The 27943-nt window shown below is 38.5% G+C and overlaps 1 protein-coding gene across 1 annotated transcript; it reads right to left on the bottom strand.

Annotated features, from left to right (window-relative positions):
* Window positions 1-13265: 13265 nt before the first annotated feature.
* BET1 (Bet1 golgi vesicular membrane trafficking protein) lies at window positions 13266-25878 on the bottom strand. Its single transcript, XM_079785831.1, has 4 exons — window positions 25720-25878; window positions 18762-18886; window positions 16501-16557; window positions 13266-14439 (listed from the first exon to the last, which is right to left on the bottom strand). Exons 1-4 carry the CDS (start codon window positions 25736-25738, stop codon window positions 14284-14286), a joined length of 357 nt encoding a protein of 118 aa, XP_079641957.1. The 5' UTR covers window positions 25739-25878; the 3' UTR covers window positions 13266-14283.
* Window positions 25879-27943: the final 2065 nt, after the last annotated feature.

Genomic DNA, 27943 nt, shown 5'->3' with positions numbered 1-27943 from the left:
CTACAGCACAAAGAATAAATTATATAGTATGTAAAGTGTCTTTTAAATCCACCAGGATGTGAACGAACTCCAAATGGAACAGAAACTGTAGCAAGTGAATTTCTAACTGTATTACAAATGGGTAAAATAATACTGAAGATGGAAAAAAAAAAAAAAAAGAACTAACCTAACTTACTTTCCAGAACATTATTTTGAGTGAATGATGCAAACCTAAAGATAAAAAAGAACCAAACACTAATGTACTTAGTAAATTTGTTTCTCACATGGGCATGGATTCATAATTCAGAAGCTATTTCTGTGTATACTGGAGTTAGACAAATAAAAACATATATTGTAGACAATGAGAACCAGTTTTCTCACTGTCAAATACTGGAAAGAAGTGAAATATAAGGATAGGGGAAGACTAGACTAAGTCTATATATGATGTTGTATTGTAACTGTAGGCATCAGTATGACCTTAGGGTTTTAATATCTATACAAGTATTGGATACAGAAATTAATTTAGATCTGTGTATACACAAGGGTTGGTAGACATACATCTATTCTCAAGCTCTGTCAATGGAGAGGGACTAGGAGTGACACCCCAGGAACAATGCGCACATGCTACCACATGGACCTTGGTTTTTAACACCATGATCTCATAAAAGGAACCAGGGCTTTCGCGGGGATTTGGTTGGTTGCAGGCCTGGGACAGAAAATGGGCCATGTGAGTCGCTTACCTCCTGCAGTGGCAGAATGAGAGGCAATGCTCTAAAAGAGAGAGTGTGGCAGGTTGAAAGGGCACTGGAGCCAAACTGAAAAGCTTCCCAATGGTCAAAGCTAGAACGATTTTACAAAAGAAAAAAATAGAATTGGAGTGTAACCCATAAAATTAAATAAATATCCATAAGACAGTACTGATATCAATAAGCACTTGAGTAAATATATACATGAAGGAGAAGAGACAGCTCTTCCTGAGAGAAGGATCCCAGCTAATAGATAAAAAAAAGTAATGAAGGAAATAGAAAATCACCATTAGAACACCACAGCAAATTACTGCAGGCAAGCTCCACTGATGGATCCTAAAGTTAATGGTGAAAGTTTGAGGAGAAACACAGTATTTGCATTTGAAAGTACCTCTTCCAAAATATGTATTAATTGCAAAGGAGAAAACCTTCACTGTAGAATGAAGAAACCTGGCAGACACCACTTTTACAAGGTGATCAAGGTTAACGTAATCCACCACAGGATGTATGCTCCCTAATAAGATATGCTGAGAGGAAACCATCACATCTAGACTGTTCTTGCCCAAAATACATAACCTCAATCTCATCATGAGAAAGCATCACACAAAACCAAACTATTGAACATTCTGCAATGTAACTAACCAGTGCTCTCCAGGAGTACCGATTTCATCACATGTCACAGGTCGGAGGAGACCCTGGAGACATGACAATAAATGCAGGATGAGATCCTGAAGAGGATCCCGGAACAGGAAAAGGACATGGGGAAATAGAAGTGAAGTCCGTGGTTTACCGAGTAGTCTTGTACTAAGGCTTGTTTCTTAGTTTGAGTAATTGTACTGTGGTTATGCAAGATATTAACTTTAAGGGGCGTGGTGTGGAGGATATAAGTTTACCTTTTGTGCTGTTTTTGCAACTTTTCTATACGTTTTTAAAACTGGAACAAAATGTGCCAGAATATTTAAGAGTAAACATCTTTGAAAAGTGAAAATATAGATGATTTTTATTTCCCCTTTCATACTTTCTGTTTTCTAAAATCTCTATAATGAGCATGTGTATTTAGGACAAGATAGGCTATTCTGTTTACTTTGGGTCAGGAATTTTCTTATGTGTGCTTTTATGAAAAAAGGACAAATTGGTTTTTATTTAATAAGATAATGCAAAAATTTTTCTATCACGTGCTAAAAAGCATCTGAAAGCTTTAACAGCAAAGAAAATTCGGCTTTTGATAGGAGAAATATCAGCCCAGTTAATACTATTTTTGTATAGATACTTCAATTGCCATTGAGTCATCCTTTATGATCTTATTATAAGCAGACAGCTACCATTTTTGAAGGCTGAAATGATCCCAGATATAATGAGCATATGTGGAAAATGCTGCTTTCTCTTGAATAGTTGAAGACTGTCATGATACTGTCTTTTAATATTATGCTCAACCATAAGGCCATATATTGATTTTCCGTTTTCAAAGTAGTATGAGTCTACAAAATGTACTTGTAAAAGAAAAAACTTCCTTCTTTCTTAGAAGTTTTGGAAGGCACTGTAGGATGTCACAGTACCTCGGAGTCATTATTTTGACATGTTATTATATAATTCTGTGCCGGTGACAGATGGCACTGAGAAGAGCCTGTTTCCTTTTAGGCTTCTGGACCAATGCCAAGAAGAACCGAAATTAGCAGACACAGACTTCCAGTGTTGTCATTACTTGGAACCTGAAGGATCCACTGTGGGGGAAAACACACACACATACACACACACACACACACACACACACACACACACACACACACAAAACCCTACATCTTAGTTTCTAAGTAATTTGAAAATTTTGGTTAAAGATGAAATAAATATAATCTCAGCAGAGTTGCAGAAAAGCCGAGCAGGTAATCAGTGAACATAATGGAAAGCTTATGTGACAGAAAACCCAAATCGTTTATTTTTTTTATTTTTATTTTTTTTAGCCTTGCTCTTCCATATCCCTCTTATATCCAGAATGATTTATCACATTGTGAGGGAAGGATAAACTTGTACTTTCAAAAGTAGAGCAAAGAAAATATGACAAAGATTATTTTGAGAACTTACCTAAACAGGATACATTTGAATGTTTACTTATGGTAAACATACATATATTCATATACATATATATAATATTCACATTAAGTGGTGTGATGACAATTTAAATAATTTAAAATAAGAATGTGTTGGTGCTATCAGCTTTATTTATCTAGTAGTCAAGCAGAATGCAGGCAGGAGGTTTGTACAATAGTTTTTTTGGTTACTGTAAAAGGGAAAAAAATTCAGTTTTATTGCAATTTTTAAAATAGCAATTAGCTTAGCATTACAGTGCTTTTTTGTCTAACATTTTTAGCTCATCTTGATCATCTGTAGTTAATAGATGAACACTTGGATACAGTCTGGTCTCCTGTAGATCATCTTTGTCCAAGGATGGGAACATGGAATACAGATGTGTTCACTGTTCACAGAACTTTCAGCTCAACAGTGATGGAGCAATTCTCTTTTACAGTGATTGTAACATGTTACAAAATCTGCTATACCATGTAAACGAGGATCAGACTGGGGGTATTTCCTGTCTTTAAGACTTAGGAATGTCTTCATAAGTCTGAATTTTATGTATGTTGAATCAGAAGGCTGTTAAAGAACATCATTCATTAAGTAAATTTGAAGATTTAATTACCTTTATTATGTGATTCATGAATCGGGCAGCATCCCCTCTAGCAAGCAGAAGGGCACTCCAAAGTGGAAGGACTTTATAGGAAGAAGGGTGGGGCGAGAAAACTATTAACCAAAGAAAAGAAGGAATTATTTTTAGACCAGGACAACCTTTTTGGAGAGGAAAGGGAATGGGAAGGGTTTTTATTGTGCACATTGCCTCATTGGTTTTGACCAGAAAATTCCAGATTGGTTGATTAAGATTATGTTTCTGAGAGAGGCTGAAACAGTAATTAGGTCAAGTATTAAATCCGGGTTTAATATTCTGAGCTTCAGCCCAAGTGATGCCTTTTTGAGCCAGGCTTTTCTCTTTAACAGGACTAGTGCCTGGTGCTTGACAGGAGTACTTGATCAAAGTGTTCCATGGAGCTTAGTGGTAGAGTTGAGTTGTTGCATCATTTAAAGACGATTTTATTTGGATGGTCTGTGGTCTCCTCTTTTTCCCAGAGCCATTTTTCAGTCAAGTTAACAAGACACATAAAATATACAAACCCCTCCAGGGACATCAAGCGGAAAACTTTTATAAGGTTTTTGCTCAGCTCAGCCTGGATAATTTAGCAACTTTTGCTACCACTCTGAGATCAAGTAACTGAACTTGGATATTATTTTAATATGTTGTTAAATTACTTATTGTGGTGAAAAGTTAATATAGCACAGACAGTTAACTATTAATTAAATTGTAGGAAGGCAAATAGCAGCCTCATTTTTATTTGAGTGTTTTAGAATTGATGACCTATTCCAAGATTTCACATTCCTAGCTAATTGTATTCAACATGGTTTTTTCCCTTCCTTTTTGAAACTGTCTCAGGCAATTAGGCTTAAATGATTACATTACCACTAATAATGAATTTCCCGAAATGCTTTTATTGGTTGCTATTTTACTCACTAGATTGTATGCCATTGAAACTCACTACAACTGTTGTCGAATGTGCAGTGAAGTGTCTGCAAAGCAGGATGACTACCTAAGTGTGAGTAGGTGGGAGTGGGTAGAGTGGTGAGGGAGAAGCTGGATGTTCTGGAGGTGTGATTGTGTTTTTTAATCCTCATCTGAGGATACATTTTATTGATTTTAGAGAGGGGGGGGGAGGGAGAAAGAGAGAGAAACATCATGTGAGACAAATATCGATTGGTTGCCTCCCATAAGGCCCCCAACCAGGGTCTAGAAATAGAACCCACAACCTGGGTATGTGTCCTAACAGGGAATTGAACCTGCAACCTTTCAGTGTACAGGACAATGCTCTAACCAACCCAGCCACTCCGCCAGGGCTGGAGTTGTTTTTTTACGTGTCATCTCACTGAGTCAGCCTCTATACAATTGCACTTGGCTATTTCTTCTGCCCAACTGGCCTTTCCCCCCAAGCTCTTTGCTTGGCTGGCTCATCTCCACTCTCACAATCTCAGCTCCTCAGAGAGGTCTTTTCTGACCATTCTTCCCACGAACTCTTACTCTGATTATCCAACTTATTTACTTTTTTTTAATCAAAATATGCTTCTTTTGTTTATCTATGAATTTAGCTTCTCTATTGCCTGCTTTCTGTTTCATTGTATTCTGAATGCCTGAGTAAAGTGCATGGCATATGGAGAGACTAATTAAATATTTTGTTTAATGAGTGAATGAATGATCCCCTCAACAGTACTATGATATAAATAAAAGTATCCCCAGTTCAGAGAAAAGGAAACAGGGCCAGAGAGATGACATGACTTGCCACACTGATAAAATGGAAAAGCTAAAATTTAAACCTGTGTGTTTCTGACTCTAAATTTTGCCTGCCCTACCAAAACTTCAGTTAGTTGGCTATTAAGATTTTGGGGTAAATTACATTCTTAAAATTGTCATAATACCTTTAATCTTGTGCAGGTTATTGTTCTTAGGCAATTCAGTTTATATGATGATCTCTTAGTTTTACCATTTTTAAAGTGGTGGCTGGGATCACATTGCCCCTAAAGTCTCATAACCTTTGACTTTAAAAAAATATTATTTTACTGTTTCTTGTGATAATAGAAGCAGGTAAGTGTTCGAAATAATAATTTAAAATTAACTATTTTATTTCTTGTGGAATAGAAACCTATTGTGGCTTTAATTTTTCTTAATGATACATCTTTTCTTCAGTTCAGTGGTTTTAGACTTAAGAATTTTTAAATGTTGATATATTTAGTAAGTCTTTTTATTATATGAGTTAAGACTTTTATATCAATCTCCCATTTATTTATAGTTCTCAACTTTTAAGAAATATTTTTCCAGATAATGAACTTTACTGGATATTATTGAACTTGAAAACATTTTACCTAGCCATTTAAAACATTTTAATAAAAACTGTATTTCCCCTCTTTCCTAAACAGATCTTTACTAGTTACTCTGGGTGCCAAATATTATTTATTTAAATTGTGATTGTAAAATAGCTACACCTACATAATATAAAATAGTTCCAAATAATTAGATGTGGACAGTTGCATGGATGGGGATTGTGTACAAGTTCAATAACTGCTGAATGGTGATTAGGGTTAAGTCAAAGGATAGAGCCCATTTTTTCTTCAGATTGAGTACTGGAGCCAATGAACAATTCATTCTTCCTTAAAAAAAAAGACACACAATATTTTCTTCTCTGTTAGTACCCAGAATCATAAATTCATAAAGATGGACTGAGAATCCAATAGGAATAAAGCATTTTTTTCTTAAAAACCAACAGCATAAACACACAGCAGTAAAGTCATTGTGTTATAATATCCAGGCATGGAGCATGTTTTATAATATCCAAGCACCTTCCCATGTTTCTTCCCCTCAAAAAAATAAACCATTGGACCTAATACTTTGTGGAATAAAAAGTCTTCTATGTGACAAAAACCCCATTGATCAGTATGTTTACTAGTACATTTGGGCCCTTTGGAAAATAAACATTTATTTCATTACATCTTCCTTTCATTTAAGATTGGGAATGTTTTTATTCTCTTTTCATTATTTAAAGTTTAAATTTCTATTGACATGAAGATGTCAACAGATTGAGTGAACGAAAGGAAATTTAAGCACAGCTGTGGGTATATGTAGAATCAGAGGATTCTATGTGATAGAATATATACATTATATAATTCTCGTTTCTTTTTTCCCCTCTCCTACAGCAACCAGAGATCATTGGGAATAGCATCCAGTTTTCTTCTAGAACTATGATGATGTGATGAAGCCTTTTAGATTACTGTAGCATATACAAGTTAGTCTGTTTTATGTTTATGTATGACCCAGAGGATGTTCAAATGATGAATTAGCATCGGTATGTCCCTAATCAGCTAAGTAAAAGTAAAGTAACAACAGTGTAGAGACTAAAAACATCAATATCACACTCCCAAGAGTAAGTTACCTAGTTAAAAATGAAACAGCCTTTGTAATAAGGATACATTATCTGAAAGACAAAGTGGGCGATTCAGCCCCATCAGATGTTGATCTGAACAGACTGCTGCTGTTATAGTCTGCATAGGTGGTTCTGCAGCACCAAGACAGATTAGAAATACTTCTTAACAAATTGATTAATTCACCCCACAATTCACAGAACATTTTCTTCTTCTCCAAGTTAAAGTGGCAAATATATAAGGCAGGCGTCCTCAAACTACGGCCCGTGGGCCACATGCGGGTGTTTTTGCCGTTTTGTTTTTTTACTTCAAAATAAGATATGTGCAGTGTGCATAGGAATTTGTTCATAGTTTTTTTAAAACTATAGTCCGGCCCTCCAACGGTCTGAGGGACAGTGAACGGGCCCCCTGTTTAAAAAGTTTGAGGACCCCTGATAAGGTAAGACAGATATGTCCATTTTGTATGTTTTCTCTTAGGAAAATTAAATTTAATATTTGAACTTGTATCACGAATGGCAAGGTATATCAGTCAGAGTTTTAAGGTAAGAACACAGCTTTGGATCACTTGAAGAGAAAATTAATCTGTTTGGGTATTGTCGGCATAATCCTTCTGGCAGCTGGGGGGGTCAGGGACAGAAAATGGACCTGGACAAATGAGAGAGCAGGAGGCACAGCAGTCGTAGCTCATGGGCACTCTGGGTTGGTTGCCACTAGCATTGCTACTAGTGGACACCAAGGCTGCTGTTTGGTTGTCTTTGCCAGATGACTCGGCTCGGGATACTTCAGGCTGCTGCCACTGGACTACACATCTATGTTTGTTGAACAATTGATGCTGTGGCTTCTGCCACTGGTAGTTTCTCAGCTACCTGCATCATTGGAAGTCCCGGTTGGAAGTACCCAATTGGTTAAGCCTAGATTCTGAGCCGATAGCCAGGCTATCGGGAGGGTAGGAAGAGACTGTATCTAGCCCCTTGGGAATCTGGGGTAGGAAGCAACACTCACACCGTCAGAGTATGCCCCGTATTGGGCCGAGTTGACCCCCTCCACCCTGCTCCCCTGCCCCAGGCTTTCATGTACTATTGTCTGTGTCCATGGGTTATGCATGTAAGTCCTCTGCTTTCGTTCCTTCCTAGACGCCCAGGACCCAAGTCACCTTAGAGTGGCTGGTTGTGCATTTTGCAGTGGACCCCAGCGGTCTTCCTGTGATGTAGTGATTTACATGTTTCTTTTTCTGTTCCCCCAACACCAGTCTTCTTTCCTTGCCAATTCTGCTATTTCCCCAGCTATAATGGTGATGGTTAGAAAACTGGTAATGAGAAATGAAGGTAGCCAGACCAGAAAGACAAATGTGTTTGACTTTGTTACTTCACCTATGTGTATCCTCTTGACTTAACAAATCCTCAGTTATCTCTCAATTTTACCTGTGAGGATATGCAGACTAGAACCTTGCATTTTAAAAACAACATGTTAGGATTAGATAGTGTCTCATTTCCAATTCAAAATTCTATAATCCTGTGAACAGACCAGAAATATTTGGCTCTGAAACACCATGATAGACATAAAGAGCTGAGTTTCTATGTTGCTAATATTTATCACTTGCCTGTCATGAATGAGAATGGAATGCCTGTTCTGACAGATACAAAATAAAACATCTATACCTATATATCTACTAGAGGCCCAGTGCACAAAATTTGTACATGGGTAGGGTCCCTAGTGGCTAGCTGGCCACCAGCCCGGGCCTTCCTTTGTTCTGTGCCACACCCTGGTGGTCAGCGCACATCATAGTGAGTGATCAAACTCCTATGGAGGTCAGTCGAACTCCTGCGGGGACACTTTGCATATTAGGCTTTTATATATATGGATAACTATATGTCGTCTATTTTATATTGTCAATGACAGCAAAATGCAGACAACCCAGGAGTGCTAGACTGAGTAGATGTGCCTAAGTAACTACACCAGTACTGATACCCCACCCTCTGACCCAAGTTAGTCCTTAATCTGTGTCAGTGAAACTCCCTAGTAAAAGAGAAGCCCCCACTTACATTGCTAAGTGAGTTCCACATCTTGTTGAGTGAAATGCAGACTTCTTGGCTAAGGACAGGAGTCAAGTCTAATTACTTAGAAACACAAACAGAAACAAAATTCTTAAAAAACAAAACCCTCTAGGTTTTCTGGAATGGAATTGCCCTACTTACCTGATCAACTTAGGTCAGAGATGCTGATAAACCTGTTAGGTTTTGAAATCTGAATGGTGATGGTAGAGGACTATTAAACAGCTTTACCCAAACTCTTCTGCTACTTGAGTCTAAGTGGCATCCATTCTTGACCCTGTAGGCAGAGCATTCAAGTTTTTTTCTGATTTTTTTTTTATTGTCTAAAGTTTTACATATGTGTCCCTTTTCCCCCAATTGACCCTCCTGCCCCCAGCCATTCCCACCCCAGACAAGCCCCCACTGCCCCAGTGTCTGTGTCCATTAGTTATGCTAATATGCATGCATACAAGTCCTTTGGTTGCTCTCTAACCCCAGAGCATTCCATTTTAACCCATCTTCCCTCAGCTTTATAAAAGGAAAAACCGTAAGAATTTTAAATTAGCAACAATTTTTGTCCCCTAACCGAGCAGATATAATATTGTGCTTCTAATATTCAAAGCTCAGCTAGCAACTGAACTTTCTATGCTATTAATCAAACCACCCATTTTTAAAAATGTATATTTTATTGATTTTTTTTACAGAGAGGAAGGGAGAGGGATAGTTAGAAACATCGATGAGAGACAAACATCAGTCAGCTGCCTTCTGTACAACCCCTAACTAGGGATGTGACCGCAACCAAGGTACATGCCCTTGACCAGAATCGAAGCTGGGACCCTTCAGTCCGTAGGTCGACACTCTATCCACTGAGCCAAACCAGTTAGGGCAAACCACACATTTTTATTAAGGGAATTCTATAGTCTCAGCACTGAAAATTTTAATGATAGTTAATAAAAAAAGATATATTCTCTAGGAGGAACCATTAATTTAGTCACCAATCACTTCTTGGGATCTACTATTGTGCCAAGTGCTCTAGAAAAAGCACAGGTACTTAACATAAGGTCTCCTATTGGTAGACACCAAATATTCCCTTCCTGAATGAGTTAAACAAATTTATTTATTTATTGATAGTTAACATTTTATTTTCTATGAATAATTTTAATGTTCTTTTATTATTAGGAATTTATAGCTCTAAAAATATAGAAAAACTGAGTATATGGGATATGTGGTCATCAGGCACTGCACAGTTATTTTTTGAAGATGTACAGTTTCTAAAAATTCGCTCATTGGTTAGGAAGAAATGAGTTTTAAATACCCAATGGTACAGTTCCAAGAGAAATATATTTACAACGATTCTAGGTAAGTACTAGAAAAAAAATTTGAGTCATGAGAAAATACTCATGGTTATATGAAAATACAACCCATTTGAGTTATGTAACTTGGCATAGATTAGTACCAGTAGGAATTGTTCAATTAGCAATTAAGTTTTCTGAAAGTACACATCATTCCATTACTAGTAACAAAAGCAAAAGTATATGTTGAATAAAGCAACACTTACTTGCACACTCAATTAAAAGGCAAACTACATAACATTTTTATACTGCCTGTCTTTGGAATGCCCACATCTTTCAAAAAAGTTTAATATAATTTAGATTGAAGACTGTATAAATACAAAGGTGACTGAAGTTTTTCTCTTTCTCTCTCAGTATTTTATATATATATATATATATATATATATATATATATATGAATATATGTACAAATATATATGAGAATATATACTTTTTCCTTTTCACTTCCTTACATACATGTTTTATATTAAACTTTATTGCATGAGAACTTCCTGGTGATTTATTCTAGGTCATGTGAAGGTACAAAAAATTAAAGCAAGCATATTAAAATCATAGTAAATTAAATATTAAGATGCTGTTGTTTTATGATTTTTTGTAGTTTACATTTTGAAGAATAAATTAAAATTTGAAAAGTTTGAAAACAGAACTTTGAGCAACTACCCTGAAGGCAGTACCATTGAGTACTAGGAAACCTTCTAAATTCTTTACAAGTAATATTATCACAATAACCCTCTGATTGTGTATCACTGCTTTATATTCAATTGTTATTTCTCTTTTACAAATAGAATAACTAGCCGAGACCGGTTTGGCTCAGTGGATAGAGTGTCGGCCTGCGGACTGAAAGGTCCCAGGTTCGATTCCGGTCAAGGGCATGTACCTTGGTTGCGGGCACATCCCCAGTGGGGGTTGTGCAGGAGGCAGCTGATCGATGTCTCTCTCTCATCGATGTTTCTAACTCTCTATCCCTCTCTCTTCCTCTCTGTAAAAAATCAATAAAATATATTTTTAAAAAAATAGAATAACTAGAGTGGCGAGGTCATCAACCCCAAATCATCATGTGAGTAATGGAGCCAAGATTTATGCTCGGTAATGTGACTTCATAGCTTTCAGTCTTAGCTACGATGCTAATTTGCCTCCCAATAAATATTTAGTCAGTTAATTCATCACTGTGGCCTGATGAAGTTATTTACTAACTAAATGAACCCAAATTATCAAGCACTTTTTCCACTTTCTCTACAAGGAAGCAAATTTAATACATATGATTTGAAATTTAAGAGCATGGAAAAATTAGGAAAACTAATTCATTTCAGAGAACCAAAAGCTTTCTATGGGTGCAGGTGCCAGGGTTTTCTGCTCTAGAATTCAAATGCTTAAAATGTTGCATATTTGTTTTAGATTTCACAAGTATTCTCTATTCAAGTAGTATCTAAGAATTAATTTGCATGCCAATTTAAATGCTAGCGATCATTTGTACAATTGTCCCTTCCCTCGTTGTGGAGACCTACGCCTCCTATCTGTATGGGATGCTGCAGAGAAGTTACACCTTTTTATTATTGCCGAATGTGTTGGCACACTTCCAAGGACCAACTCTCAGTGAAACGGAGTATTCTGCGGAACATTTCAGACATTTGGATTTGTTTAGATTTTTATGAATTGCTTTCTGAATCTGCTTTACCGTTTAACATATGGGACTTATATAGTGTGTCCCTACCACCCAAACATCGGCAAGTCTTGTGTGGTTTGAATAAAAGCTATAATGTGAATGTTTTGCTTGTTTATTAGAATCAACTTCCCAGATACATCTAGCAGTAATTTTCTTTTCAGAGTTAGCAATGAGCTTGTAAAGGATTAGAACTTTTCCATATTTGATGTTTCCCTGCCCCAAGTTTTATTTCTGGGAGCATTTTTTTTCCTAGTGGCTCCCCAAACATAAGAAAAGGGTGCTCGCAGATGGACCCCTGATGGGACGGGGGCAGGTCCTTTCAGGAGCTGTCAGGAATCTCAGGCAAGGCAGTGATGAGAGAGGGGTTATACGAAATACTGGTTAGGGCCTTGATTTTAGGCAGTTCTTAAAAAAGAATTCTAAAATAAGAAATGTTGAAGAAGGCAGTGATAACAATCACATTTACCTTACCCCAAAACCCTTATCATTGCCTCCTTGATGATAATTCTACCCAACTTTTAAATAGTGTTTTAATAGATTTTACAAAGTACTTTCATATAATAGCCAATACTTAATCTTGAATTCCATCCTTGTCTTGCGATCATTGGTTTTCCTAGGGCCTTGATCTTGTCTACTTCTTATTGATTCCCTTCTGTTTCCATCTTCCAGTTACTTTTCTTTGGCCTTTTGTTCTTTTCTTTTTGCAATTTTAATTATTGCAACGATTTCAGAGTCTTCCCTGAGCTCTGGCTGTCACATAATTGACACAGAGTACATAATTAAATAATTCTTGAAAAAAAAAATCAATCTCTAATTGTTTGATAGAAATTTCCACTTAGAGGTCCGGTCATCATCACAGCCTGAAACCAACTTATCGTCTTACCCTTAAAACAATTCCCTTTTCTGATGTGTCGATAATAATAGGGAGAACTAACATTTATTGAGTAACTATCATGAGTAAGGTGCTTTCCAATATATTATCTGTCTCTCACAATGACCCTATGAAATGGGTGATTTAATGAAGAAACAGGTCTCCAAACACTGAGCAAGTGAAGGAATGGATATTTGAACCCAGGTCACCTAACTCAAACCAGTGTGTCACATCACACCTCAGGTTTGTCAGGCTGTTACTTAACCCCTCTCAGCTCTTGTGTTTTAACTGTCAAGCAGAGGCCCAAATGACAACAAATCCAACCAGAACATAGGTATTTAGAGAAAAAGTACTGCAATGATAATAGATTTATAAATAGAAATATTTGAAAATTAGATATTTTTGAAACTGCAGTCATGATTTATCTCATTTGTTTAAAGTTCCGAAATAATACAAATATGTTAGCTTTTCTTGATTTTGCTTGGAACCTGAGTTTTCAGGACCATTTCTCAGGTTCTATGTAAAAATGTAAGGGACTTGAATAAGGAAACAACAAAGTTCAACTTATTTCATTAAAAATTTATTTTTAGAGTTCATAAATGAGTAAATTCCAAAATAGCAATACAATGTATTTAAGAACATTTTAATATTTCTTTCTACTCAACATTCTACCTTTGTTTTGCTTTCTATAAACAAACATACTGGTTTAAAACAACAATACTCTTACCCCTAAGTTCAATGCTGAGTACTTTCAATTATCTATTTTGAGCACATAATAATGCAGAGACAATTAATTTTCTTGAACATGTTATTTCCAGTCAGAGCTTAGCAATTACTTTAGCTTCACATTATTCTGTCACAAATGATAACCAAATGGCCTAAGTAGCTAAAATCATAAAGCTATTTTAAGCCAAGTCAATGGTATGTATAAAGTTAATATAAAATAACAATTATACTGGTTCACATTTGTTTTACACCTACTAGAAATATGCCAAAATAATAAGATTTATTAAAGAATGAGGTCCTTGGGCAAAGGGGAAAGAGGAGTCATATAATCAAAAATTATTAGAAAAACATCGTAGGTAAAAAGAAATCTGCCTACAATTTAACCAAATCAAGGAGGAAAGGGGAGTACATCATTAGGGTTGATGTCATTCAGGAAAATACGTTTATCATTCCACCACAAACCTGTTCACCACTGCAAGAGCTCAGCATCAGGCTCTCCATTCTATTCTCCCACTAAGTTTCTTTACATGGAACATAAACCTACGTTTATAATAACAGAACACTATACTGCTATTTAATCTGACAGCAAACAATAGAAAAACAAGGGTTAGGGCTGGACTGACTTTTGGCTATCTCAATACCCCTGAAAATAGGGGCAAAATGAGTCATTAAACAGTATTCAAAGAGCACTGTATTATGTAATGTGATTTATAAAACAGGTAAAATTCTGTAACTGTCAATGGAAAAAGCCATATTTGAAAATGAGGAATGTTTTGATGCTGATTTTATACCAAAGTGGTACCCCAAGCCACTTAAGTTGGAACAAATTCCAAATTCACACTTACTTGCATCACCTCAGTTTAATAATCCAATAAATGACAAAAAAGACAAACAATGAAAATAGCATCATATAGCACATCAGCTTTGTTTGGCTCCCTCTGGATAAAATCTTCAGTTTTTCCATAGTTCTACCTAGAAATCCAGTTGTAGAATCAAATTGTGAATCCTATGAGGAGAAAAAGAAAAACAGAATATAATGCTTACATTCTAATACTCTACATATGCAGACTTAAGTAATTGGATATACTGTTATTAGAACACATTCTTAATGACATTTTTAGTGTTTAATCAATTCAGAAACCTGTTTATAACTTGGATAATCAGCCCTATTATTCCATGCAAAACTGAGTAATTCTCTCAATGAATAAAAAGCTCTTTTATTATCCAATAAACATTTCTTTCAGCCACAGAATACTTCACAATCCTAAACTATTTAGGTCTTACTCCAATTCTGTGGATTAAACAACATTAACAATAAACATAGTTTGTCTACTATCACACAGGTTTCCCCCCACACACACTTTTTTGGGGTGGGTGGAGATCAAACCATTTTATTGAGGGCCTTCAGGGGAGGGTCGAAGGGCTGGGAGGACAGTGAGAGCTGATGTCCTGGGCCTGGCTGGGATCTCCCCAGCTTCACAGCTGCCAGAAAAGCGTTTTGGTTTTTTTACCACTTTTTGTTGGGGTATATTCTCCAAGAACAAATGGGTCTGCTTCCCAGTATAGCAATTCATCCAAAATGTAATATGGTTGGTCAGCAGTTAAATGTAGCTTTACTTTTAAGATCCTTTAATTCAAATAGGAAGTACAGTAGAGTAAAAGTTAAGAGAATATCATATAGAAGTGGTAAAACACAGTAAAAACTACAAATATGGATGGGGAAAATTACCATATTAAAACATCGCTGGAAAAGGCCTTATGATGAGGCCTAGGTATGGATTAGAAATATTGCACTTTCATAGGAACTCAATATGCTGAGATGTAAAGGTCCTGGCATTATGATAGCTTTTATACAGCTCTGGCTATGTAGCTCAAGCACTTTACACATCTACTAGTAGCCCATCGCAGTAGGCTGCCGCCACTTATGCGGGAGCCGGCGGGAACCACAGCGCGCTGCTGGGAGCCATGCTCCTTCCGCAGGAGGCGGGCCTGCCGTCTCCTCTCGGGGCCTGCGCTGAGCCACAGAGGTTGTGGGCCAGCCCCCCTGTCCCTGTCCCTGTCTGTGTCTGCTCCGGCTCCGGGGGGCTGGCCCGAGCTGGGCGCTGCGATGAAGCAAGCATTCCACCAGGCCACTCACACTCCCCACTCTCAGTGGCGCCCCCCGCCTGGACTGGGGGACTCCAGCGGGGCTGAGAGGACTAGGCACTGCCATTTTTGTCTTTGTGATGGAGTGATGGTTAATTTGCATATTACCCTTTTATTAGATAGGATAATTCTTCAGCAGGGCTATGTATTAGAGTCTTTTGGGATGCTTTTTACAAAATGCATAGACCTAAATCCCTTCCCCTGAAATTCTTTATCAGTATATTTAGAGTGAGGACCAGGCATTGATATTTTCAGAAAGCACCCCACAATTCTAATGCACAACCTTCATAGGAACACTGCTTTCAATGCCCTATTCATTTTGGATAGTACAGTTTTAAAAGCATGTGGAGAAACTGGGAAAGGTCTGGAGCTTGACATCCAAAATAAATATTTAAGAATGGAAAGTGGCTTGAAGAAGAAAAGGTATATATTGCTGAGATTTTAGAGATAAAAGGTTCTAGATGTTACTATGTTCAAATCCTATTGATTTGTTCAGAAGTGATCCTTAGGACATCAAGCAAAAGAAACAGGTTTACATTCAGTACAAGACATTCGGCTGATTGGATGTAAAGTGCTTTTAGATTACTTGGAAGTCTACATGCATTGAGATCTCTAAGAACAATCTAAATAGTCATTTATCCTGAGTCTTCAACAGTCTTTCTAAACACAGGATTTAAAGATACTTAGTTTCTACTTTTTCCTCATACTTATGTGTGTTAGGCAACATGAAAAATGTAAGAATATGGCAAAGACAAACTCTGTAGTTATTCAAAACCAATTAGATATAAATGGATTAAAATCCAGGACATACGATCCCTAGATCTATTCCAAAATGGATAAAAGTTAAAATGATATTATTCCTGATTAACATACTAACTTTAAGAATATTAGAGCTCAGTCTTAAAGTTAAAATCTTACTTACCATTTCAGCTAATAATTTATTTTGAGTTTTAACTTCATGGCCTATCTCAATGGAAAGCTATAAAGAAAGCATATACATTACTACTCAGATAAAAGTATTTAAGTGTTATAAAGCAAATATAATGCCATTTTAAATATACATTTTCTCAGAAACAACTGTTCCAGAAACAGAAAATATACACTCTTCTTCTGATACATTTTCACTGATATTAAATGGAAAATAAATTTAGAACTTTTACTCCTTCTCAATAAGGACATTGCTCCCCTGCTCTTCATTTGGATTTCATTTAATATTCAATTCCAGCTTTGAATTTTGGTACATACTTCTGATTCACATATCTTTGCATGCTTTTTCTTTCTTTATAATTATTCATACAACAGCATTTATCTGTATATTTCCTTCTTTATGTTTTTAAAGATGTACATAACTACCTGTATTATCAATTCAAATTCAGATACAAATATTTAATATTTTCCTACTGAAATTGACATTACTTTGAATACATGCCTAAATTGATTATTTCTTTAGATTCTAAAGGTATTTCTTTTTAAGTATAACAAATTGAAAAAAAATTACAAGTTGTCATCCACATTCTAAAGCTATGCAGAAAAGAGGCTGAGCCAAAAGAAATCTGCGTGTTTATGGCTGCTATTCAAACCAAAACCTGTTTAATACATTATATGACAAATTCATCAAAGCCTTCATTTCCAAGATATTTGAATAAATATAATCACAACTACTAAAAATCCTTGGCAAACCATTGCAAATATTGTTCTCAGCTTATTTTATGTGAACACAGTACGGGAGTATTTCTGACACAAAACCATACCAGAATTCTACAGATCAGAATAGGAGATAATAAAGAAACTATATATAAAGCTCAAAAGCTTTCTTCTAACAAGGAGCCTAAATATTCAACATTGTTCTTGTTTTTTAAAGCATCTAATTCTTAATTCCCTCTCAATGTTGTATTTGCTCAAGTATTAACATTATACAATATTGCTTAATTCACAGATCAACTCCTTTTGATTTAGTATGACTTTGAAAACAATACTCATTTCAGAATGTAATAGTCTCCAGGCTGAATACAATTCTATTTTCCAAGACTAGTGAAATACCAATTAAGTTTTGGCAATATGAGCTTCTACTTAATGCTCTGTTAGTGTACAGCATGTTTATTGTAATGCAGAATATATCACACACACTTTTAAAACCATCTTTTTCATTCCTTTATTTAATACATTTAATTCAATACAACTGATGAGGAATTATACTAGGTGCTGTGTAGAATATAAAAATAAGTACAACAGAAAACCCTACATTTAGTAAATTTCTTTTACATACAAATAATTCCAATGCAGATCACCATACAATAAGGGTGACAGAAATGGTATAAATGGTCGTATTTTCATAAAGAAAAATGTTACTTGTGACGTCATAATCAGGTAAAGTGTGGAGGACGGAAGGGGCGCAATGAAGTGGAGCCTTTAAAGCTCGGCCACTGTAAGGAGGGAGAGCACACCTACGGCAAAGGGAGAGCACGATGAAAGATACGGGAGTGGGGAACGTCAGTGTCGGGCAGAAAGTACATACACGTTCTGAAAACGCAGGCGGTAAGGTCTGAGAAGTTATGGACAATCTTTAAAGAACCTATCTGATCAACCTAGTGTGAACTTTCTTACATCATGGGAGGACAGTGAAGTCTTCTGAGAGTACAGGACACAATTTTAAAAACACACTAAGATGACTGGTGAGAGTATGTAGCTCAGACCAAAACATGTAAAAAAAAAAAATTAGAAAAAGATAGGTTAAAGGCTTTCCCAAAAGAACCAGGGGATAGTATTAGAAATGGAAAAGCAGAAATAGAAAGAAACCTTAGAAAGAAAGACGCATAAGACTTGGTGATTGCTGTGAAGTAAAAGGTAGAAACATGAAGGCTAAGATTTGTAGCTTAGGAGACTAGGTCAGAGCTGCGTGGGTGTGGAGGATGGACTGCTCAGAGACATTACTACAGACATCACACAGTATTTTAGATTTAACCACAAAAAAACAGCTGAAGTTTTAAAAGGATAAACAAATGTACCATATGTTTTCATTAGCCACAATTTTAAACCTACTCAAATCATGTCTAAACTTTGAGCATACCTCACTGAACCACACTATTTGGGTAACTGAATTCCTTAGTATGATGCCAATAAAAACATAACATATATGCGCATAAATATACAAATTTAAAGGTACTTAATATATTATATACTTACAGATTTTATAGCAGTTACTTTGTGTCTCAGACTTTCAGTGAGTCTGTCATTTTCTTCTTCACAGGCACTATATCCACTATTAGCATAGCCATAGTTCCCATAGTTGCCAGCAGGTCCACCTTCACCTGCAAGGATCAGTCACAAGTCTAGTTGTAGCAAAAATGAGCCACTTTTAAAACTTTGATAGAAAAGAACCGAAAAAGACCCCTGGAGGGCGTTGCAGACCACGTATGTCAATAATAGTCACATTTCACATGAGTTTTTAAAATAACAAAATAGAACAATTCCTTCAATGTCCTCTCTTAAGCAAATAATATTCAATTCATTTCAATACATATTTATTGACTGCGTATTGATTGCCCACAACACACTCAAAGAAGTACCGATATACATACAAGGATATTCAGGACACATTTCCTGTCCCATAGAACTATACATTTTTAAAAAGGTCTAAAAGTAGTAACATCAACTCCCCATGGAAGAAGCCTGGCTCTGAAGAGCAAGGGAGAAAAAGGATACAATAGCAGGAGGGAGCTCATGGCAGAGGGAGGGTCCTTTATTGGCATCTCTCTCTCTTAAACAGAAGAGAGCTGGAATAACTTATAGAGAATATAGCTGAGTTGAGAGAGGTGATCATTCATTCTTCAACAAATATTTGAGAAACTATGATGTGTCAGGTCCGTTGTTCTTTCTGGTGCTACTTTTTGGAGCTCATCTTCTAGATCAGTGGCCGGCAAACTCATTAGTCAACAGAGCCAAATATCAACAGTACAACGATTGAAATTTCTTTTGAGAGCCAAATTTTTTAAACTTAAACTTCTTCTAATGCCACTTCTTCAAAATAAAACTTGCCCAGGCCGTGGTATTTTGTGGAAGAGCCACACTCAAGGGGCCAAAGAGCCACATGTGGCTCGCGAGCCGCAGTTTGCCGACCACGGTTCTAGGAAATAGCAGTGAGATACAGGAATGCAATCCCTACCACTGCCTAATACAGTACTTGATATTCATCAGGCAATCAAACAGGCGGAGTGAGCCTTGGGCAGTGAATACAATGAGAGAGGAAAAGATAGTTTAGCAGAGGTCGCCAACCAGTGCTCTGTGGACCACTGGTGGTCCGTGAGGTCCGAAAGCTTGGCGACCACTGGTTTAGGGTGTTATTTAACCACATTAAAAAAATAATACCATCAATTTTCTTAGTTAAAAAAAAAAAAAAGGCCATCTCTGAAGAATGACGATCAGTTAGGAAAAACAGTACAGAGAAGGGAGGAAAATGACTGAGAATACACAGGGCTACTAGGGGAATAAAACAAGCCTGGCTGAGGCAATGTATAGTAGCCGTTTCAATCCTCTGGGATGTGTGAAAAAAAAGAGCTCATCAGCCTGAGTTAGCCCATGAGAAGTTGGATAGTTGGGCTGCTCAGGAGTTGGAGGTTTATAGTGTTGGGCTGCAGGACAGAACACCAAGAGGTTGAGATTGCTTGCCAAAATAATGGTTAAAGATATGAATTATTAGGTCTACATATGACAAGAATTGAAGTAATTTCAATAGAGGCCTGAGAATTTGGGGGAATGGGATGCTATAGAAACCAGATGACTAGTAAACTCAGAGTAGATGGAAGAACAGGAAGTAGTGGTCAGTGCTGGTAGCTGAAAGATGTTTGAGGCGTGCGTAGAAAGTTCTTTCAAGGCACAGCACAAATCTCATTTTCTCTAAAAAGCAAAACTCTCTCACTCTGAATTCTTATAGCTCTGACTGCACAAAACACTAATATAGCATACTAGAGCACACTCCAAGGGCAGAAACTAAATTTATTTCATTCCTGGATATATATCCCCCACAAACACATGCATACACATAGGAAAGCACACTCAATACAACTTGTAAATGAATTAATGAACAGAATCTGAAGTCACTGTTATTCAGCTTTGAATGTGCCTGGCTTTGTCAAGAATCCATATATATAAAAGGCTAATATGCTAAGTGTCCCTCCGACCGTCCGACCAGTCACTATGATGCGCACTGACAACCAGGGGGCAGATGCTCAACGCAGGAGCTGCCGTGATGCACACTGGCCATTTACAAAGAAATGGCACCGCGGACCTGGCACTGACAAAGCAACACTCGGCTTCCCCCAAGTGGGAAACAGGCCCCCCCACCACCCCGGAGCAACAGCCCACCAAATCGCAGCCAATGCTGCCAAGACTCCATGGTGCAAATTGCGGCCCACAGCCCAGCCCAGCCCGGAAATGGTCGCTGTGGGCACTGGGTTAATGACGTCATGTAGCAACACCCAGCTTCCGCTCCCTAGTGACTAGCATCCATGGATTTTCTTCAGCCCAGGAACACCACTTGCTTTATAGCCAAGTGCAAACATTTTACACTTTAGCCAAATGTTTCTGAAGTGTTTTCACATGCCTCATCTCATTTGATCCTCACAGAAGTCCTGGAGTGGGTAGATAGGAGACTTGGTAGAATCCTATTTTCATTAGCTGTAAAACGGAGTTTTAGAAAGTTTAGAAACTTGACCTGACTAAAAAGAAGAAATGGTGGACCTTGAAAATGACTTCAGGTTTTCTCACTGCGCAGAATATAGTTAAACACTACTGCAGTTAAATACTTTACCCTTTGTTCTCCCTGCATGATCTACAATAATAATCTGCTTCGTGTTGATATTTACTGCTGTGTTACTGACAATTACCTGAAAGAGAAGTTGGGGTGCTTCACTGGGCTGGAAAAAGTTTAGCTAGATCAGAAAGCAGGTCTAATTAAGCAAGTTTATCTATCCTAGCTAATCAAAGAGTAATATGCAAATTGACTGTACCTCCGCTACACCCACAAGCCATGCCCACCAGCCAATCAGGAGCGAGTATACAAATTAACCCAACCAAGATGGCTGCGGCCACTGAGAGAGCAGGAGGCTTGGGTTTCCCCAGCAATGGAGGAAGCCAAGCTTTCTGCCTGCCCTGGCCTACCTTGGCCTCCACTTAAGGCTACAAAGTTTCAATTATAGAAGATAAATAAATCCCAACAAAAATGGCAGCAGCCACGGAGCTGGAGAGAGCAGGAGGTTTGAGTTGCCCCGGCAATGGAGGAAGCCAAGCTTTGGCAGCCCTGGCCTGCCTTGGCCTCCACTTAAGGTTACAAAGTTTCAATTATAGAAGATAAATAAATCCCAACAAAAATGGCTGCAGCCACAGAGTGAGCAGGAGGCTTGGCTCTGCTCAAGGCTATAAAGTTTCAATTATAGAAGATAAATAAATCCCAGATACCAGGGCCTCTGCTTGGGTCGCCGGGGGACGTGGCCAGCCTGCAAACCACCACAGGCCCCTCACCCAGGCCGCCAAATACCCCAAGGAACCCCCACCCTGATCCGGGATACACCTCAGGGCAAACTAGCTGGCCCCCACCCCTGCACCAGGCCTCTATCTTATCTAATCCTATCTAATAAAAGAATAATATGCAAATTGACCATCACTCCAACACAAGATGGCTGCCCCCATGTGGTCAAAGATGACTGCCCCCGTGTGGACACAAGATGGCCACTACAAGATGGCCAGCAGGGGAGGGCAGTTGAGAGGGACCAGGTCTGCAAGGGAGGGAAGTTGTGGGCGATGAGGCCAGCAGGGGAGGGCAGTTAGGGGCAAACAGGCTGGCAGGGGAGCAGTTAGGCATCAATCAGGCTGGCAGGGGAGTGGTTAGGGGGTGATCAGGCTGGCAGACAGAAGCAGTTAGGGGCAATCAGGAAGGCAGGCAGGCGAGCAGTTGGGAGCCAGCAGTCCTGGATTGTGAGAGGGATGTCCGACTGCCCGTTTAGGCCCAATAGGATCGGGACTAAACGGGCAGTCGGACATCCCTTGTGCACGAATTTCTAGTATAAAAGGCTAAGTTGACTTGCGCATGCGTGATACATACAAAGCTCTCGCTGGCACCAATTGCACGTGTGTGTTTTGATCTGTCATTGTTGATCGTGAATTTGGTTGACACTTACAGAGAAAGGGCGAATAGCAATATTAAAATATTCTAATTAATTTCCTTTCAACGTGCATGAATCTGTGCACCCAGACACTAGTAGAATCATAAGCTTCTTGGAGGGCAGAAACAGTATCTCATAATTCTATATCCCCTGTAATGAGTACTTTATATGCAGCAGACACTTACACAATCTCTACCACCACACACACACAAAAACACAACAAAATGTCAGACAAGTATATTCCAGAGGAGAGTTGCATTCCCCAAATATTCCCTCAAATGCTGACATATTATCCATAAAGCTCTCTGAATGTGCTATTATAAAAGTGAAGAACCCAAGTGACTATGCATAGTATTTCCCCCACTCAGTTAAAACAGTCATTTAAACATGCAGTCTCATTCCATCAGTTAATGATATGCTGTACAAACTCTACTTTAATGAGGACCAAAATCCTTAAAGAAAAGGTTTATGTCTTCTTATGACTAAGGTTCTAAATGTAGAACATTTGCCCAATAAGTAATTAATGACTGCTTGAATTTAATCACTTGACAACTTTACCAAGGAATTCATTTCTAAATTAATGGTTTTTTGCTTTATTTTCTTTGTTTACCTTAATTGTAATTTTATAGTACTTCTATATCATTCCATTTATTGAAAGCAAAATTCTCATCACCCAGCAATCTTTCAATACACATTTCTTCTGTTAAAGAATTTCAAACTTTCCACATATTATCACCCCGACCCCCCACTATAAAAACTAAAAATGTTAAATAAAATTCTAGGAGTTGCTATTCCAAAGTTAGCCACTTCCTTTTGTGTGGATCACTGCTATCAAAGCTGTAGGAAATCTAGTGAGTACCAGCCATCCATCACCAGCCTTTGTCCATTTAGACAAATGCTACTTTTTCTGGGTAGTTTCCATCAGTAGCTGAGCCAAATCACTTAAAGAGATTCATGTGAAGTGTGGCAGCTTCTCCATGTGACTATCTATCAGGTTCACTCTTTCTTTATCCAAGTTTAAAATCCCAAGTCAATACACATTGATACTTAAAAAAAAAAAAAAAAAAAAAAAAAAGCCCGCCTCCCATACCAATGTAAATGATAGCAATGGACAGACACCTAAGTTATCATCTTTCCTCTCAACTACAAGGGAGCTTGAAAGAAAAAAGGCTCTATCCTAGAGATTCTAATTTAATTAGTCTCAGTTGGGGGGAGGGGGGGGTGTCCAGGTAGCAATGCCTTGAAAGCTCTCCAGGTGATTAGGTGATTCTAATGTATATTCAGGGCTGAGAATCACCACCTGTCAAGTCCTTTTCTTGCAACTTATCACAGCACACGGCTGAACAAAATATTCAAAGAGTTAATAGGCCTATTGATAAGATCCAAACTCCTTGACCTGGCACTCAAAGATCTCCACAAGCTGGTAGTTCTGGTTCCATGTCTCCTACTTCAATCAAACTGGCTTGACCATAATCCCTTCAACGCATCATTCATAGTTCCAGTCCTACAATTCTTTTTTTGGGGGTGGTGTCATCCTTCCAGCTGGAACTTACCTCTCCCACCCTGTACCTTCAAGCTCTAGGTCAAGTTCCTATGTCTCCACAAAGTACACAGCACTCTCTCTCTCTCTCTCTGACCTGCCTAAACATTCACTATCTGTAGAACTTATCTGGCATTTGGATGTCTCACGACCACCTTGTACTAGAATTTATCTTTGAACGTGTTCCCACTCCCCAACTAGATTGGAAGCTCTGGGGAGGATAAACAGGGCAACAAACAACTGTATACCTAGAGCTTATTTAAGTACACAATAAATCTCCCTGGTGGTCTAGTGGTTAGGATTCGGTGCTCTCAAGTACACAATAAATGTTCGTTGTTATCAGTAATGATACAAAGGAAAAACATTTAGGCATATAAAACTAAGCATCCTCAAAACTAGTTATTTTTTTTCTCTACGATTTAGCTGGTCAACTTTCTTTCTATGATGTAAATATTCATAAAAACTATATTTTTCCAAAGTGGTTTCTCATACGACAATTTATTAAGCAATGTACAAGTCTAGAGTTACTGTCAACTTTCACTAACTTCAAATACCTGACACTTTTGAGAAGTTTTCTTTTCTTTTTCCATCTTATAACAATTGGAAAATATAACTTTTTTTCCCCAATATTTCATACATTTTTTCCCTCAGGTTACTGTACAATGATTTAGTAGCATTTTTTTTCTTTTTAAAATTGTCTCTTAATAGAGAACTTCAGAACCAGGAAATGCTGTTTTAACAGCTGTGCATTATATTGGCCCCTTAAGAGTCCTTGTGCCTCACTTATTCCTTCTGGCTGGTAAACAGGCTTCCTAAAACCAAAAGGTCAAGAACAAATGCCCAAGCACGGCCACATTTTACTGCCTTAACAGTGGAAAAAGGCTCAGATAAGAAATGTTCTGGGTAAAATGGCCTCTGACCCCGAAGTCAGTCTCGGACTTTAACAGTAATGACACGTAGCATTTACCTTTGTAACTCACTGTTACCAGACTAACATTATTCTTATTCTTAGCGTGCTTCGCATGCAACACCCTATCAAACTTGGCTTCTGAAGAGACTTAACATCCAGGGCCAGCAGGGAAGGAGAAAGCGAAGCCAGCCTTTGGGGAGTAAGCACTTTGCATCACGATGCTGTCGGTCACTAACTCTAAAGGACTTCACTGCTGAGCTGGCACCTGCGCCCACTCCACCCCCCAAGTCCTCCACTCCTCTCTCTAAACCTACCATTCAAACTTGGGGCTGACCCGAACTTAAGGAAACCCCTAGGACCGGAGACAAAGGACCTGTTTCCTCTTGGCACCGCCTCCAAAGACCCCCCCCAGACACCCTGCTTCCTGGCCCAGGTTCCAGGGACCTAGGACGGGTCCCACTTCCTCCCGCGCCCCCGCGCCCAGCACGGCCGGCTCCAGGACCCCCGAACTTCGGACCCCAGTCCTCTCCTTACCCAGGCCTGCGCGCCTCATCCCGGCAGAAGGCAGAGGGGAACGGCAGGCGGAGGGGAGGCAGGAAGGGGCCAGGGGTCACCGGACCTCGTCTTCAGGACCCGGGCCCGGCAAATCACCAACTTCTTCCCCGGTAGCGCCACGACATCAGTGGAGTCTAAACATCGCGCGGCTTGATGGCGTCATCAAGCGCTCTTCGGCGCCGGGCGAGGCGGCTTGAAGGGCATTCTGGGAAATGTAGTTCCTCCCAGATGCAGGGCGTAGGGCGGGGCGTGGTGTGAACCCGGCCCCAGGCTTCCAGAAGAAGGGTGAGCATTTCTGTAATGACAGGAAGTACTTGGATCTTCGCTGCTGGACTCACTGCTCTCGGTTGTCAGCCCCGAGTTTAACCCAGGGAAGGACGGTTGACTTACTTTTCTGATTCTGCCTCTCTCTTCCTCTCACCTCCAAAATCAGCTCAGGGAAAGGCGAAGAAACTTTCCCCAAGTTTCTGATCACCCAAGTGAGACATCTGAGACCACGGAAGGGAAGGAAGAGGGTTAGCGATTTGTGCCTGTTGCCCAGTCAAGTTCCAGGCTGCCTGCCTTCCTGGAAAGAACCTTGGTATTCGTTGTTCAGGGACCTCAGGACCCCTAAACTCTTTTAATTGACGCAGAGGATACGGAAATCCAATTGAAGTAAGAGTTTAAAAGCTTGTTGGTGGGTAGGGATGGTCCTGAAAACGAGGCTCGTCCTAAATTTCATTTTATCTCAGGATTTTCACGAGGATTAAGGAAATAACGTGTGAGTGTGTGTGTGTTAACCTGAAATACAGTACATGCTTAAAAAAAAACACAAACACCTATTGATTTTTTGTTTGTTTGTTTGTTTTTGCTGCTATATGACAGTGGAATAATCTCCATGCTAGAGGTTTCTGGAAATGCAGGCTCTGATCATTTCCCTCATAGTTTCCCAATATGAGCATTGACTAAAGCAGCGGCAGGTAAATCTCTGCCTTCAGGTTGTTTTTGTAAAATCCACACAAAAAAACAGTTTTTAATAAGAGCTATTAACCTGGGAAATAAGCTTAATCCAATAGCGTTTTGAGAGAAAACAGTCTTCATAAAAAAATAAAACAAACCATTTTCTCTAAAAACAATGGAACTAAATGAAGATTGCATCAGACACAATTTTTGCAAGTAAACACCTAACCCTAACCCTAACCAAATTTCATGGCTAATCCAAGGGAAAATAGCACACAAAGTTCTCAAAACATTAACAAATTTTCTAATCATGAAGCAAATAAGAGAAATGATGGCAAAGCTTTTTTTTTTTTAATTTACAATCTGTGACAGGCTCGTCTTTTGCAAAAAGTACACATGTTCTATAATCAAAACATGTCAGAAAAATCATCTTATTTAAAGAAGGCTCTTTTCATATAAATATAATTTTTTAAAGTCGAATGTTAAATTTACCAAAACAGGCTATTTAAATTACATGTGTACTCATCCTCTTTACCTGGTAGGGAGATATAAGTATAAAATACAGTTAAAGAAAAAAAAAAAAAGTCTATCAAGAATATAACTCAAGACAGGCAAAGCTGGTTTATATTGAGCTTGGGAGCTAAAAATTCAAATAGTTGTTTATTGCTACTGTTGCTAGTCAGTCTCAAATTAGGATGCACTTATATGAGAAGACTGTGAATTCAAAAGATGAGGCAGATTTGGTGAATTTAATATACAGAAGAGTAATTATTAAACACTAGAGGCCCGGTGCACGAAATTTGTGCAAGGGTAGGGTCCCTAGGCCTGACCATCGATCAGGGCCGATCAGGTTCCCCTCCTCCTCCTTCTCTCGCCACCCGCCTCCCCACCTCCCCACCTCCCCACCTCCTCCTTCCCTTGCTCCCACAGTGCCCTGCTGCCACTGCTGGTCGCCTGTCATGTTTCGTACCACCTCCTGGTGGACAGCACATGTCATAGTGAGCAATCAAACTCCCGGTCTCCCAGTCAACCTCCTGAGGAGACACTTTGCATATTAGCCTTTTATATATATAGATGGTCAGAGTAGACATAGAGACTAGAGGGAATTCTTTTCTATTTTTCTTTGCCCTTTAAAGTGAAAATTCCTAACTCTTCTTGCTGATAGAAGAAGACCAATAAAATTCTTAGAGATTAATAGCATTTAGAACATTTTCTTTATTCTCATAGGAAAATTTCACAGAAAATACCTCAACTTTAGGAAATT

Source organism: Cnephaeus nilssonii (assembly GCF_951640355.1).
Source record: "Cnephaeus nilssonii genome assembly, chromosome: 12".
Taxonomy (NCBI): Eukaryota; Metazoa; Chordata; class Mammalia; order Chiroptera; family Vespertilionidae; genus Cnephaeus; species Cnephaeus nilssonii.
Note: the sequence above shows the minus strand (reverse complement) of the source record. Positions and strands in the feature narration are given on the sequence as shown.